This window comes from Physeter macrocephalus, chromosome 7, assembly GCF_002837175.3.
Source record: "Physeter macrocephalus isolate SW-GA chromosome 7, ASM283717v5, whole genome shotgun sequence".
Classification (NCBI taxonomy): Eukaryota; Metazoa; Chordata; class Mammalia; order Artiodactyla; family Physeteridae; genus Physeter; species Physeter macrocephalus.
This window is the reverse complement of record NC_041220.1, coordinates 29841411-29857474: the sequence shown is the minus strand read 5'-3', so window position 1 is coordinate 29857474 and position 16064 is coordinate 29841411. Positions and strand designations below refer to the sequence as shown.

The 16064-nt window shown below is 44.4% G+C and overlaps 1 protein-coding gene across 8 annotated transcripts in view; it reads right to left on the bottom strand.

Annotated features, from left to right (window-relative positions):
• ARHGAP10 (Rho GTPase activating protein 10) overlaps nt 1-16064 on the bottom strand; it is a 337918-nt gene that overhangs the window by 235735 nt on the left and 86119 nt on the right. For all 8 annotated transcript variants that reach the window (XR_008617779.1, XM_028491748.2, XM_028491747.2 and 5 more), the window contains exons 2-3: nt 9123-9218; nt 8988-9049 (exon numbers count right to left, since the gene is read on the bottom strand). Coding sequence is in view for 7 of the 8 variants with exons in the window: in XM_028491748.2 (XP_028347549.1) it covers nt 8988-9049; nt 9123-9218 (158 nt within the window). In the remaining variant the exon portion in view is untranslated. The remainder of the gene's footprint in view (nt 1-8987; nt 9050-9122; nt 9219-16064) is intronic.

The following is a 16064-nucleotide window of genomic DNA, read 5'->3' as shown; positions in this document are numbered from 1 at the left end:
AGTCAGTAACTCTTCTTGCCTGTTCACTCTATGCCAGCCCCTGTATGCCAGCTGTTGTGCTGTACTACTGTACTTTTCAAGGTACTGTACTGCGAGACTAAAAATGTTGGGCTTCCCTGGTGGCACAGTGGTCGAGAGCCCGCCTGACGATGCGGGGGATACGGGTTCGTGCCGCGGAGCGGCTGGGCCCGTGAGCCATGGCCGCTGAGCCCGCGCGTCCGGAGCCTGTGCTCCGCAACGGGAGAGGCCACAACAGCGAGAGGCCCGCGTGCCAAAAAAAACAAAACCAAGTTTTATTTTTGGTGTTTGTTTTTTATGCATTATTTGTGTGAAAAGTATTACAGTACAGTAATACTGTAATTACTATTACAGCACAGTACTATATAGCCAATGATATTAGTTGGGTACCTAGGCTAACTTTGTTAGACTTACGAACGCGCTCTCAGAACGGGACTCGGTTCATATGTAGGGGACTTACTGTATTAACAAAAGCCTTCGGGATTCAGAAGCCTAGTGCCTTCTTTATCCGGATGGAAGCTCAAGGCCAATCACCCAGCAAGTGTTCCCTGGCCCAGTGTTTTCACAAGAGTGAAATCCGTTGTGGGGAAAAACGTGGGGAAGAAAGAAAGAGGTCTCAAAAGCCAAGAGTCTGTATACATGGGGCTTCCCTGGTGGCGCAGTGGTTGGGAATCCATCTGCCAATGCAGGGGACACGGGTTCGATCCCTGATCTGGGAGGATCCCACATGCCACGGAGCAACTAAGCCCAAGTGCCACAACTACTGAGCCCGCATGCTGCAACTACTGAGGCCCACATGCCTGAGCCCGTGCTCCGCAACAGGAGAAGCCACCGAAATGTGAGGCCCGCGCACCCCAACGAAGAGTAGCTCACCACAACTAGGGAAAGCCCACGTGCACCAACGAAGACCCGACACAGCCAAAAGTAAATAATAAATAATTTTTTTTAAATGGTCCACATCAAAAAAAAAAAAAAAGTCTGTGTACACACAGGGTCTTCCTGCTCAAGGGGAAGGATGCAGCTGGGGGACAAGACGCCCCCCATGTCTGCTGGCCAGCTCAGTCGCCCCCGGCCCCTTCTGGATGAGAAGGAAGCACCTTCTGTGCACCATCGGGCAGCGAGCTCTCCCTTCTCTCTCCCGGCGTCCCCTCCTCCCCCAAGCTTCCCTCCACCGTGGGGTCTCACGCAAATGCCCTGACGTGCCAGAACCTTCAGACACTGAGAGTCACGTTTCAGCAACAGACAAAAACTGGATGACAGGATGCATGAAGAGAAGTAAATGCAACATGAAGGGCTTTCAAAAGAACATCATGAACACAACAGCACTATTTTAAAAGTCCTTAAATTCCTGGAAAGCTGCCCACCTCAGATAAGTACAGCATGTCCTGCCACGCCAGGGAGAACATGTCCGGAATTCTGGCAGGGAAACACCGCACAGGACCTTCCTTGGAGGACACGCACGGAAGCGACACAGCCAACCTGGCCGCTGACGGTGCCCGGCTCTCCACCTCTAGGTTGGCGATATCAGGAAAAACTACTCGCTTGAAAACACTGTCCTGAAAAAGGCAATACTGGCCTTTTCAAGGACACAGCACATCCATTCATAGAAATTTGACTTTCATGCATGGAGGGAACCACTGATTTCCTAGACTGGCCTTCTCTCCACTTTCCAACTCTTCATTTTGACAGCTACACAGCTGGACACTAGTGGGGGGCGGCAGGGCAGTGATATGCAAACACAGGCCTCCTTCATTCTCAAATTCAATCCATTTTCCCTTAAGGAAGAAACTGGGGCTTCACTTCCATCTTTCCTTCCCTGGCTAACTCTGATGTGTCAACTCAGACCAGAAATGATGTCTCCAAAGCTCCTTCCCCGAATTCCCCAGTAACTGTTACCACAATGCACGCTTTCAGCAATCTCCCCAACAGACAGCCCGCCACTCAAGGGGAGGAACAATGCCTTTGACTCGATGGCGCTTGGCACAGTGTTTACTGAACTATGCATATGTATCTAGCCTACTGAGGTAGAGAGAAGAGGTGACCATATACACCCAGTGGCTCAAAACCAACAAACAAGCACATCTTCCTGACTGTGGAGCTTCCAGACTCATGTCCTTATACCTTAAAGCCCTAAGTCCTACATTTTAACATTTATTCAGGAGATGGAAAGCTTTTAAAAAATATTTGGCATTGATCTTTGCCTTCTAAAACACAGATTAGAGAAATTTTTTAACATTCTAATGACTCAGCCTTAATTATAAATGTCTAATTATTATGCTGCACCATCATTTAATTTAGGACTTTGGGAAATACTAACCACCTTTTTTTAACTGAAGTAGAGTTGATTTGCAATGTTTTGTTGATTTCTGCTGTACAGCAAAGTGATTCAGTGATACATACATGTACATTCTTTTTTATATTCTTTTCCATAACGGTTTATCTCAGGATAACTGAATACAGTCCCCTGTGCGATACAGTAGGACCTTGCTGTTTATCCATTCTATATATAATAGTTTGCATCTGCTAACCCCAAACTCCCGGTCCATTCCTCCCCCCCCATCCCCCCAACCCACCCCAGCAACCACAATTCTGTTCTCTCTGTCCGTGAGTCTATTTCTGTTTGCGTGGCTTGCGGGATCTTTTTTCCCCAACCAGGGATCGAACCTGTGCCCCGTGCACTGCAAGTGCAGAGTACTAACAACTGGACCACCAGGGAATTCCCATGTCATATTTTAGATTCCATATATAAGTGATATCATATAGTATTTGTCTTTCTCTTTCTGACTTACTTCACTTAATATGATAATCTCTCATTCCATCCATGTTGCTGCAAATGGCATGATTTCATTCTTTTTATGGCTAAGTAATATTCCAGTGTGTGTGTGTGTGTGTGTGTGTGTGTGTGTGTGTGTGTGTGTGTGTGTGTGTGTGTACACATACATATACCACATCCCACATCTTCCTTATCCATTCATCTGGATAGGTTGCTTCCATGCCTTAGCTATTGTAAATAGTGCTGCTATGAATATAGGGGTGCATGTATCTTTTTGAATTATAGTTTTGCCTGGACATATGCTCAGGAGGGGGATTGCTGGATCATATGGTAACCCTACTTTTCTGAGAAACCTCCATACTGTTCTCCATAGTGGCTGCACCAACTTACATTCCCACCAACAGTGTAGGAGGGTTCCTTTCCTCCACATCCTCTCCAGCATTTGTTATTTGTAAACTTCTGAAAGATGGCCATTCTGACGAGTGTGAGGTGATACCCCACTGTAGTTTTGATTTGCATTTCTCCAATAATTAGTGACGTGGAGCATCTTTTCATGTGCCCACTGACTAATCACTTTTAAAGATTAAGTGACCACAAAGACTGTTAAACTCTCAGAACCAATCTTAGAATATTTCTACGTCTGTTTTACAGCTATCATTTTGCATGCCTTTTTTAATATGTGGCTTTTAACATGCTGCTACTCTGTGACAATTTTAAGGAAAACACGAGTTTTTAAAAGTTCTCAGAAAGCACTGGCATCACTTTAGCTCCTGAAAGGCCTTCCTTATCTCCTTGTCCCTGTGTAGGTGGGTATGAGCTTGTTACACTATACAAACACCCCCCACAAGCCACGTCTCTGCCCCACAAACTCCAGTTCAAATACAGCTTCTTTCACAAAGCCTTTCCCAACCAGCACAGGCTTAGCTGCTCCCCTCTCCAGGCAACCACACCCTATACTTTTGTTTAGCACTCAGTATAACATATTTTAATTCACTTTTTACCAGGTACTCTCCAGGGCCACACTGGACACTTCTTGAGGGAGCTATCTTTTCTCATGCAAAAGTTTCAGGCTGGGGACTTCCCTGGTGGCGCAGTGGTTAAGAATCCACCTGCCAATGCAGGGGACACGGGTTCGAGCCCTGGTCTGGAAAGATCCCACATGCCACAGAGCAACTAAGCCCATGCTCCACAACTACTGAAGCCCGCGCACCACAACTACTGAGCCTGCGTGCCTGGAGCCTGTGCTCCACAACATGAGAAGCCACCGCAATGAGAAGCCCGAGCACCGCAACGAAGAGAAGCCCCCGCTCGCCGCAACTAGAGAAAGCCCGCACACAGCTACGAAGACCCAATGCAGCCACAAAAAAAAAGTTTCAGGCTGGTGTCGAGGAAATCATCAAAGATTTGTTGTCTACTAAGTGTTCAAAGCTATTTAATGAACCAAAAGTAGCCATAATGATGCCATGCAATTTTCATGGTTTAAAAAAAAAAAGTGGGCTTCCCTGGTGGCACAGTGGTTGCGCGTCCGCCTGCCGATGCAGGGGAACCGGGTTCGCGCCCCGGTCTGGGAGGATCCCACATGCCGCGGAGCGGCTGGGCCCGTGAGCCATGGCCTGCGTGTCCGGAGCCTGTGCTCCACAACGGGAGAAGCCACAACAGAGGGAGGCCCGCATACCACAAAAAAAAAAAAAAAAAAAAAGTGATCACTGACTACCAAGATTAGACAGAAACACCCAAATAACGTCAATATGGGTTAAATGCCTTTTTTTCACTTTCGTTATTATTAATTTTATTATTATAACTCAAGATAACTCAGGAAGATTGCTATTTTAAAGGTCTTTAAAAATGAATGGAAGAGTATCAGGAATTCCTGTCAAGGGGAAAAGGGAGAAAGAAAAACCTATAGATTAAATGGGACTTAGAAACTTATCAGTCAAATGCAACGTATTTGGATCCAGATTCAAACCAGTTGTTACGGGATGCAGGCATGGGGAGGAAACAAAATGTAAATGAAAATCAGGGGAAAAAATGAATATGGCCTAATTGTTTGTAATCTCAAGGAATTATTATTTGTTTTTAGGCGTGACAAGTATATTTTGGTTCATAAAGAGAGTTATCTTTGAGAGTTATATACTGAAGTATTTATGGATGAAACGATGTAATACTGGGCTTTCTGTCAAAACAATGGCAGTGGGGTAGTGAGGAGTATAGGAGAAACAAGACTGGTTGTGTGGCAATGGTTATCAAAGGCGAATATTGAGCACATGTAGTTTAATTATATTTTCCTTTCTGTTTGCGCATGCTCAAAATTTTCCAAACTAAAAAGTTAAACTAATAATTCTTTAAAAAGCAGTAGGTGTCCTGTTAATTCTGTGGTCGGTAGTAACTGCCCTCCACTGCTTTCTGCCTTTGGATAGTTTCCTGCTATCCGGCGGGAACGGCCATTCCCACAGATGGGTTGTAACATGCTGTCCCATTCCTTTCTGAGGTTCGTGGCCTTATACAGACAACATCCTATTCCCACTTCTACCCAGCACTGGAAACCCAGCCCTGTCATCTTCATTCTGCCTAAGACAGAGACCCCATCAACCCCCATCACAGCTGAAGATAAATCAATAGGTCAGTTAACAACAGCTCTGAGAATCATGCTTTCTTTAGCAGGCATCCTGGAGCTAAGACCACATTCCAGCCAACTCATCTCGAGGAACAAAAAAAGGAAATACAGTCGTCCCTCAGTATCCAGCGGTGACTGCTCCAGGATCCCCATGGACACCAAAATCCAAGGACGCTGAAGTCCCTTATATAAAATGGCATGGTATTTGCGTATAACCTATGCACACCCTCCTATATACTTTATATCATCTCTAGATGGCTTACAATATGTAATACAGGCAGACAGACCTCAGAGATATTGCAGGTTCAATTCCAGATCACTGCAATAATGCGAATGTCGCAGTAAAGCGAGTCACACGTATTCTGTGATTTCCCAGTATATACAAGTTATGTTTTCACTATGCTGTGATTCATTAAGTATGCAATAATAAATAGCTTTATGTCTTTAAAAAACAACGTACATACCTTAATTTAAAAAAATACTTTATTGCTAAAAATGCAAACCATCAGCTGAGCCTTCAGTGAGTTGTGATTTCTTTGCCATAGTACCGTTAAAGATCACTGATCACAGACCACCATAACAAATATAATAATAATAATGACAAAGTTTGAACTATAACAAGAACTACCAAAATGTGACAGAGACAAAAAGTGAGCAAATGCTATTGGAAAAATGGTGCCTGAACACTTGCTTGACACAGGGTTGCCACAAACCTTCAAAAGATGAAAAACACAGAATCTTCGAAGCACAATAAAGCAAAGTGCAATAAAACAAGGTATGGGGGCTTCCCAGGGGGCTTCCCTGGTGGCGCAGTGGTTAAGAATCCGCCTGCCGATGCAGGGGACACGGGTTCGAGCCCTGGTCCGGGAAGATCCCACATGCCGCGGAGCGGCTGGGCCCGTGAGCCATGGCCGCTGAGCCTGCGCTCTAGAGCCCGCGAGCCACAACTACTGAAGCCCATGCGCCTAGAGCCCGTGCTCCGCAACAAGAGAAGCCACCGCAATGAGAAGCCCGCGCACCGCGACGAAGAGTAGCCCCCTGCTCACCACAACCAGAGAGAGCCCGCGTGCAGCAACGAAGACCCAACACAGCCAAAAATAAACAATTTTTTTAAAAAAACTAAAAGAAAAACAAAACAAGGTATGCCTGTACAATGAAAATACTATGTAAATAGTTGTGAACACAATGTAAATGCTAGGTAAACAGTTGCCAGCACGTGGTAAACTCAAGCTTTGCTTTTTGGAACTTTCTGGAATTTTTTTCAAATATTTTTGATCTGCAGATGCAGGATCCGTGGATACAGAGGGCCAACTATAGAATGTCACTCTGTGTTTCTGAAGAGCTAAACTGCAGCAGCACACTGCCTGAAACTCTCTTCCCCCAGATACCAGGACACCTTCATAATTCTCCACTGGAAAGGCCTTCCTTCCCTCGCCACTCTAGATGTAATGGTGCCCTGGCTCCTTGCTCTTCTCAATTTCTCTTTTTTTTTTTTTTGGCCATGCCACACGGCTTGTGGACTCTTAGCTCCGGGATCAGGGATTGAACCTGGGCCCTCGGCAGTGAGAGCCCAGAGTCCTAACCACTGGACCACCAGGGAATTCCCTCGATTTCATTTTGTAGCACTTATTACTGCTTGACAAGGTGTTATATATTTGTTCATTTATCACCTCCCCTTTCCAAAATGTAACCTCCGTGAGGGCAGGGACTTTGCTTTGTTTGCGGCTGTGTGCTCAGATTCTAAACAGTAACTGAAACGTAAAAGGAGATCAAATACATATTTGCTGAATGCTCAGGATCCCAGGAAAATACAACTAAATATCAAAGAGGATTGAGAACAGAAAGTTGATACTATTACCATAAACTAAGAACACGCACTTCTACCACCCACACGTCCACACCCACTTCATGCAATAGAAGGGTGACTTCATGGCACTGCTGTTATCCACTCTCACATTTAGACTGCTCTAAACAGATGAAAAATCTGTGACTACAGGAACACATGAATAAGGGTTACATATGTCAGTTTGTGCCAGAGAAAACCTAGTGGGAGCACAGTACCTTCACGTGCCCGCTTCAGTATTTACAACAGGCACAAATCATCTCGGAATTTAGGGCGCAGTGTGAATTACACTAGAGCTTTTAGAGGCCAGAGGTCTCTGTCATGCTTAAGTCAAAAATCAGTGCTTTCAGGCTTCCCTGGTGGTGCAGTGGTTGGGAGTCCGCCTGCAGATGCAGGGGACACAAGTTTGTGCCCCGGTCCGGGAAGATCCCACATGCCGCGGAGCGGCTGGGCCCATGAGCCATGGCCGCTGAGCCTGCGCGTCCGGGGCCTGTGCTCCGCAACGGGAGAGGCCACAACAGTGAGAGGCCCGCGTACCGCAAAAAAAAAAAAAAAAAAAAAAAATCAGTGCTTTCCTCCTACTTCTTCTCCTACTCCAATTCCACCAGCTAGAAATCCCCACGAGCCACCAGCCAGATTGCAGCAACATCTAGGAAGCTGGCCATGCTGGCAGGTGGTCCAGGGTGTCTGGCTGTGGCCTGACCGGGCTCTACCCCTCAGCTGCCATGCGATCCTGGGCACGGTGCTGCACCTCCATTTCCTCATTTGTCAAATAGAGGGCAATCACAGAGTCTATTTCCTAAGGCTGATGTGAGAATTAAATGACTTAATCGTAGGTAAACAGCTTAGACCAGTACCAGGCACAGAGTAAAGGTTAATTATCTTAGCTGCCATAGTCAGTATTATTCCCACCACATCTGAACGCCCTCATACAGGTACACTTCAACATAATTCTAGGTAGTACTCATTCTCGAGAACAGAGAAAAAAATAGATGGTCATTTTTTTTTTCAAACCTGAAAAAAACTGGTGAAAATAGATAGCGTGTCATAATCCAATGGCGAGTCTGCCATAAATCTTTGTTGAATAAATGAGTATCAGGAGAGAAATACAAAGTTTTAAGAAAGGTGGGTAAATATTATTCAATACCCTCAAAACTCATGTTAAATAAGATCTACTCAATGCACTCAGCATAGCATCCGGCACATGGAGAGCACCCAACAGAGGGTAGCTATTATTCACTACTACTGCGATCATGTATCTCAAGGCAAAGCGGGATTTTAAAGACTTCCAGGTTCGAGCTCTCTTCCCCTCCACACAGCCTAGAAATCCACAGAAGACTGAGGCAAGCTCCAACTGTGCCCTGCTCTCCTCTCCGTAAGATTTTCTGCTTTTGTCTTCATAACATATTAAGATTCTGCATGAGACTCGATTTAAATGCAACTGCTCCAGGGCTAACAAACATCTAGAAAGCATCGATATACTTCAACACAGTATTTTACAGATGGAGACACAGGGCCTTGGTCTAGAGGTCCAGCAACTTATCCAAGATCGGCACCATGGCACCCCTGGGGAACTAGAAATCCAGGCTCCCCAAACCTCACGTGGGGATCTTTCCATTACTGTGCACTATTCATCCACGGACAAATGCACCAAAACTTCTACCAGAACCAGCTTCTAAACCCAGATTTCCCCCCCGCCACTTAAAGATGGACTGGTTATTTTACACCCCACCACTCACCATAATTTCTCTCTGTTCTTCCAGGTTCTTCAAAAAGTTAGAAAATTCACGTAACGAAGCGTCTGAGAGAAGAAAGGAATGATTACTTCATGGCCAAAGCAAAGGAAAGCCAACCAAAACCCGGTCTTTACGCACCTATGCAGCGTTCATCATCAGTCTCTGCATCGCCGATAAACTCAAACTTGAAGTCTCTCAGTGAATGAGCAAACTTCCGCTGGGCTGCCGAAAGACCTGGAAAGAAAGATGGAGTGATTACTTGGGTCCTTGTTTCAGGTCAAGGCTTAGCAGGAATTGATTCCTCCTCAGATGGCAGAGCTGTAGAGCTCTCCTCCACGTGAGCTGTGAGGAGACACAACCCAACTCCTCGGCCAAGGGGCCCCTCATCCTACCTGGGCGCTCTCTGGTGGCTTGTCTTCTATGCTAATGCTCTGGGATGGAGCAGGTGCGGGAGAAATATATATATTGTTCCCGGAAGCACTTTCCCTTCCTCTACTCACTCAGGTCAGAACTTTCCGGATGCAAAAGTTCCGGCTATGATTAGGAGCACACACACCTGATAGTATCTCCCAGGGCTGGATGAGATCCAGCTGGCTGCCAGGGTTTCAAATATTAAGGGTCTCAAAGCTCAAAGTCAGCCAACCAGATGCCCTTAACTGATGGTCCAACTCCAGCCAGAGAAAGCCAGAGGTTTCAAAGAGTGTTCATAGAAAACAGCAGCAGGAAGGGAAACCAAAGGCCACGCTTAAGTAGCAGAAAGAATTTATTCTGCAAAAGACCTACAGGTCCTCTTTTTTTTTTTTTTTCTTTTCATTGTCAAGTCATAGAAAATAGTGGAAAACCCTACTTCTACAACAGGCTAACAGTTATTTTATGCACCATGCACCATGCTAGAGAATAGGTGTATTGTTAACTTCACTCAATACTCTTGAGAGATATATAAAATAAAGATTATCTCTATTTTACCATGGAGTGCCAAAGCTCCGAGATGTTAAATAACTGGCACAAAGTCACAAAGGTACTACATCAGCAAAGGTTTGATCTATTCCAGAGCCATTTGTCCAAAACCCATGCCCTCAGCAGGGTACAATTCTGCCTCTGGTCTAAAGCACTTTCAAAGAAGCTGCTCCCCGACTCCTGCACCCTGTATGGATCCTGGCTTACTACAATGAATACTGACAGATTGTGTTAAAGTAAAACTTCACGTCAAGCAAACTGAAAAGTTGAAAAAAACAAAACACAATCCATAATTGCAGATAAGAGTATTCACGCAAAAAAATAAATATGAACAAAAGCGAAGCACACAGTATAAATGCTGAGGGCTGTTTTGAGTAAGTTGGTAAGCTAGTAGGAGCAGCAATCTTCTCTTTTTTAGTCGTTGTATTATAGCTAACAGACCAGGAATGAAAGCAAAAAATGATTTTTACATTGGAAAATGCTCTTTTTTTTTTTTAACCAACTCTTGACTTCCAATCATTAAGTACAATGGTTCCCCAATGCCCTCCTCGACAAGCTGCTCCCTCTCACTTCTTAAACTTTCTAATCATGCTCACCAGCTCTTTCAGCTGCTGCCGTGGTCTGGTTTCATGTTTTAATTTTTCTTAACAGACTCTATTTTGGAGTAGTTTTAGGTTCACAGCAAAGCTGTGCACAAGGTACAGAGATTTCCCCTAGACTCCCTGCCCGGACACATGCATATCTTCCCCCATTATCAACATCCTCCACTGTCACAGTTTTTGAAACTTCATTCTTCCAAAGCTAAACCGGAAACCTTTTAGAAGATGATACAGGATTGTAATTTCTTACCCTTGGAGTAGAGAAGAAAAGCAAAACCATAATGTAAAATGTGATGGATTGCAAGCACGGTCTGAATTCTCCACCCCTCCTTTGTAGGAGCTTCTCTTTTCAATGGGACTCTGCAGCTCCTTGCGTAAAAGGTAGCGTCTATTTTCCCACCCCTTGAATCCGGGCTGGTCTTGCAGCCAAAGAACGTGGTGGAAGTGACACTGTGCTAATTCGGAGCCTCTAGCTCTAGAACCTTTGCACACCCATGCTCCACTCCCTTGGAAGCCTCTGGCGTCCACGTGATCAAGCCCACACTAGCCTGCTGGGTGATGAAAGACATGTCGCCCAGGCCCCCTACCTATTGCCCCATCGGTCAGACATCCCACCCTCAGAAGCAGAGCTTCCCGCCATGCAGGAGGCAGTCCAGATGAGACCATACTGCCCAGTGAGCTGAGTCCAAACTGAAATAAATAAATGGCTGCTGTTTAGGCCACTAGAGGTGGGGGTGATTTGTTACAAGGCAATAAATAGACGAATGTAGAAAGATTTAAAACTTTGACTGACTGCATTAAAATTTTAAAGACATAAGTCCAAACTGAAATAAATAAATGGCTGCTGTTTAGGCCACTAGAGGTGGGGGTGATTTGTTACAAGGCAATAAATAGACGAATATAGAAAGATTTAAAACTTTGCATTAAAATTTTAAAGACATAAAAAGAGTGAAGAAAAGCACACACCCCAAAGGTACAAATAAACAGCTATGAATCACTGAGGTAACGCAGAAAGGCCAATAAAAAATGGGGCAAAACACCTGAAAAGGCCCTTCACAGAAGGAAGTAAAGGAAATCCAAATGGCCCAAAACCACATGAAAAGGTGCTCAAAACTCATTAGTGATTATAAAAGTGAAAAGAAAACCTCAACATACCTCAATACACTCATGAGACTGGCAAAAATTAATTAAGTCTGGCAACCTCAAGAGCCGGTGTATGTCGAGCAACAAAAATTCTCATATACTGCCAGCGAGGGTAAAAACTGGTATAATTCCCTTTTAAGTACTTTGGCATTTTCTAGTAAGTGTGATGATATCCTACAACTCCAAATTGACCTTCTAGGTAAATTCCCAAGATAAACTTTTGCACACGTGTACTTACAGACATGTACTTTCTATAGCAGAACTGACCACAGCAATAGCCAAACACTGGAAAAGCAAATACCAATCAACAACCAACAAATGACTAAATCATACTATATTCATACGTTAAAAAGTAAAAATAACAATAAATTTATGTATCAACTCAGGTTAACCTCACAATTTGGAGAGAAAGAAGCAAGTCATGAAAGAATACACAGAGTATGGCTCTTTCATATAAAGTTCAAAGCAAGCTACACTAAACCTTATGTTTGGATTGCACATACAGGTCACAAAATTACAGAACAGCAAGTAAGTCATTATCTCAAAAATCACACGATGTTTACCACTGGAAGCAAGGGGGGAGGACAGTCAGACAGCTACAAGGGGATTAAAGGTATTTTCGTTCATAACCTAGTGGTGAGTCTACAGATATTCGCTTTATCTTTCTTCTTTAAAACATACGCTTGGTTCATAGACTTCTGTACTTTCAGCATAATTTCATGACTAAACAATAAAAATTTTTTAACCATAAAAAAGTAAAGCCTGGGGACTTCCCTGGTGGCGCAGTGGTTGAGAGTCCGCCTGCCGATGCAGGGGACACGGGTTCGTGCCCCGGTCCGGGAAGATTCCACGTGCCGCGGAGCGGCTGGGCCCGTGAGCCATGGCCGCTGAGCCTGCGCGTCCGGAGCCTGTGCTCCGCAACGGGAGAGGCCACAGCAGGGAGAGGCCCGCTTACAGCAAAAAAAAAAAAAAAAAAAAAAAAAAAAAGTAAAGCCTGGCTACTGGGGTCACTCCCAAGTTAACTATTCTGCTGTAATCCAGGAAACCTACCATTATTCCCTACGATCTGGCCACACTGGCTTGCTCTTGGTTCACACATGCCCAACTCATTCCAGAAGGCACTGACAGGCTTCAAAGTGCTGTCCCATCCCTGGAAGTACTTCTTCCCCAGCCCCGCCTTCACCTGGCTGGCTCCTTCACAGAACCCTGTGCACCAGGGTTCTCCCCGCTTGCACCATCATCCCCAAAAGAGCATCAACCCTCTGCCCTAAATTCTTCTCGATTCCTCGGCGCTTAATCTTCTTCATAGCACTGATCACCTGAAACTGCCTTACTTAGTCAGTATTTCCTCCAGGTTATCTACGCTGCTGCAGAATATCCAGTCCCTGAGACAGCAGCCGACACAGCCTTACGCTTCCCTGCATCTCTGAAACAAAGACCACACAGGGTTTTTCTTTTTGAATTTATTTCATGCAGCTCTTTCCAAATAATAAGCGTGTGGGCTTATTATCATTTCTAATAACTTTATTCCATTTTGCTAATGTTTACTCTGCCAGTTCTCAAAAGGCGCATGTAATTGGTTCCATTTGTGCGTGTGTATACGTGTATATATGTGTGTATGTGTGTTTATATGTGTATGTCTATATGTACTTATTTATAAATATTATATATAAATAATATACAAATGTGTTTATTATATACATATAACTATAAATACTGGTATAAATTCTCTTTTTCCCCTCTGGAGCCGTTTCCTTTGAGTATTTTATCCAAAATTACCAGATCAGGGACTTCCCTGGTGGCGCAGTGGTTAAGAATCCACCTGCCAACTCAGGGGACACGGGTTCGAGCCCTGGTCTGGGAAGATCCCACATGCCGCGGAGCCACAACTACTGAGCCTGCGCTCTAGAGCCCACGAGCCACAAATACTGAGACCGCGTGTCACAACTACTGAAGCCCACATGGCTAGAGCCCGTGCTCCGCAACAAGAGAAGCCACCGCAATGAGAGGCCTGGCACCACAACGAAGAGTAGCCCCCGCTCGCCGCAACTAGAGAAAGCCTGCGCGCAGCAACAAAGACCCAATGCGGTAAAAAAACAGATACATAAAAAATAAATAAATAAATTTATTTTTAAAAATATTACCAGGTCAAAGGATATCTTAAAGACCATGCTTTCTTATGGTCAGGGCAGGATACTCTCCAGAAAGCCAAAATTTAAATGCATCTTTTTCAACACGTATTTCATAATTCCTAATCTCATTAGTTGAAAATGTTTACAACAGTAGACTGAATTTGGGTTCATTTGCACAGCTAATATGATATATTTCTCCCTTTGTAAATAGCATGCTTTTCTCTCCTACCTCTGTGCTAGGTACTGTAGTTACATCAAGTCTTTATTTTAGCATATAATCATTTTTTCTCTCTGTTGACTTTTCTGGTGTTATTAGAATTCATTATGCAAAATTTTTATTGTTTAAAAATTGGACCACACCAAACTCCAGTTCCATTTAAAAATGATAAATTTATCACCTGTTTGTTATGTAGTACATTTTAAATTTATTCTCATGTAGTTTATACTTTTATAGATATCTTCTGCCTTTCCAAACATAATATAAAATCATAAGACAGGGGCTTCCCTGGTGGCGCAGTGGTTGAGAGTCCGCCTGCCGATGCAGGGGACGCGGGTTCGTGCCCTGGTCCAGGAGGATCCCACATGCCGCGGAGCGACTGGGCCCGTGAGCCATGGCCACTGAGCCTGCGCATCCGGAGCCTGTGCTCCGCAACGGGAGAGGCCACAGCAGTGAGAGGCCTGCGTACCACCAAAAAAATAAATAAAAAATCATAAGACAGTTTACTACATTTAGTACAGTCCATTAAAAAAGCACAAAGATGCTTTGTGCAAAAGATAATGGTTTATCATCACACAAGAAACTCAAACAGTCTAAATCACAAAGGCTGGCAGCACTCCTCTACTAGGGGAAGATGGTGAAGGGCCCACTAGATAGGACTGCCTTTATTCAGTGCCTACTCTATGCTAATGGACTCACAGATATTATTTCATTTATTCCTTATAACCAGCCTGCAGAGTAGGTGTTGACGTTACCTTATTTTACAAATGGGTTAAGTGATAGATTAGTGACTTGATCAAGGTCACAGACCTCTTTAGACGGTTGGTATTATGTCCTGGAGGCAAAGGATCAACTCCTTGGTTTCTCAAGCTTCTACCAATGTCCTCTGCATCACATCATTCTGACTTTCAGGAGATTTAACATTATTCCCAGGGCCCGTGCACAGATCTCAACTATTATCTTAATGGCTCTAATGCAGAATTCTAAATGAAAAATTCACATATGTGCGCCTCCATGCCCCCAATCCTCTCCTGCATGCTAATTCCTGAAGACTGTAAATTAACATGCTCTCCTGAAACACCTTCAAGGCTGGCATATATATATATATATTTTTTTAATATCTTTATGGGAGTATAATTGCTTTACAATGTTGTGTTAGTGTCTGCTCTACAACAAAGTGAATCAGCTATAAGTACACATATATCCCCATATCCCCTCCCTCATGCGTCTCCCTCCCACCCTCCTCCCCATATCCCCTCCCTCATGCATCTCCCTCCCACCCTCCCTATCCCACCCCTCTAGGTGGTCACAAAGCACCAAGCTGATCTCCCTGTGCTATGCGGCCGCTTCCCACTAACCAGCCATTTTACATTTGGTAGTGTATATATGTCCATGCCACTCTCTCACTTCGTCCCAGCTTACCCTTCCCCCACTGTGTCCTCAAGTCCATTCTGTACGTCTGTGTCTTTATTCCTGTCCCGCCCCTAGGTTCAGCAGTACCGTTTTTTTAGATTCCACATACGTGCGTTAAGCATACAGTATTTGTTTTTCTCTTTCTGACTTCCTTCACTGTATGACAGATCCACCTCATTACAAAGAACTCAATTTCGTTCCTTTTATGGCTCAGTAATATTCCATTGAATATATGTGCCGCATCTTCTTTATCCATTCATCTGTCAATGGACACTTAGGTTGCTTCCATGCCCTGGCTGTGGTAAATAGTGCTGCAGTGAACATTGTGGTACATGAGTCTCTTTGAATTATGGTTTTCTCAGGGTATATATGCCCCGTAGTGGGATTGCTGGGTCGTATGGTAATTCTATTTGTAGTTTTTTAAGGAACCTCCATACCGTTCTCCAGAGTGGCTGTATCAATTTACACTCCCACCAACACTGCAGGAGGGTTCCCTTGTCTCCACACAAGGCTGGCATATATTGATGGATAATGCCAAGCCTGCGTGTGCACAAAATGCCAAAGCTAACTGAAAAGAATTGAAGTGACCTGCACACTTTCAAATAAACTTGCCACTTCA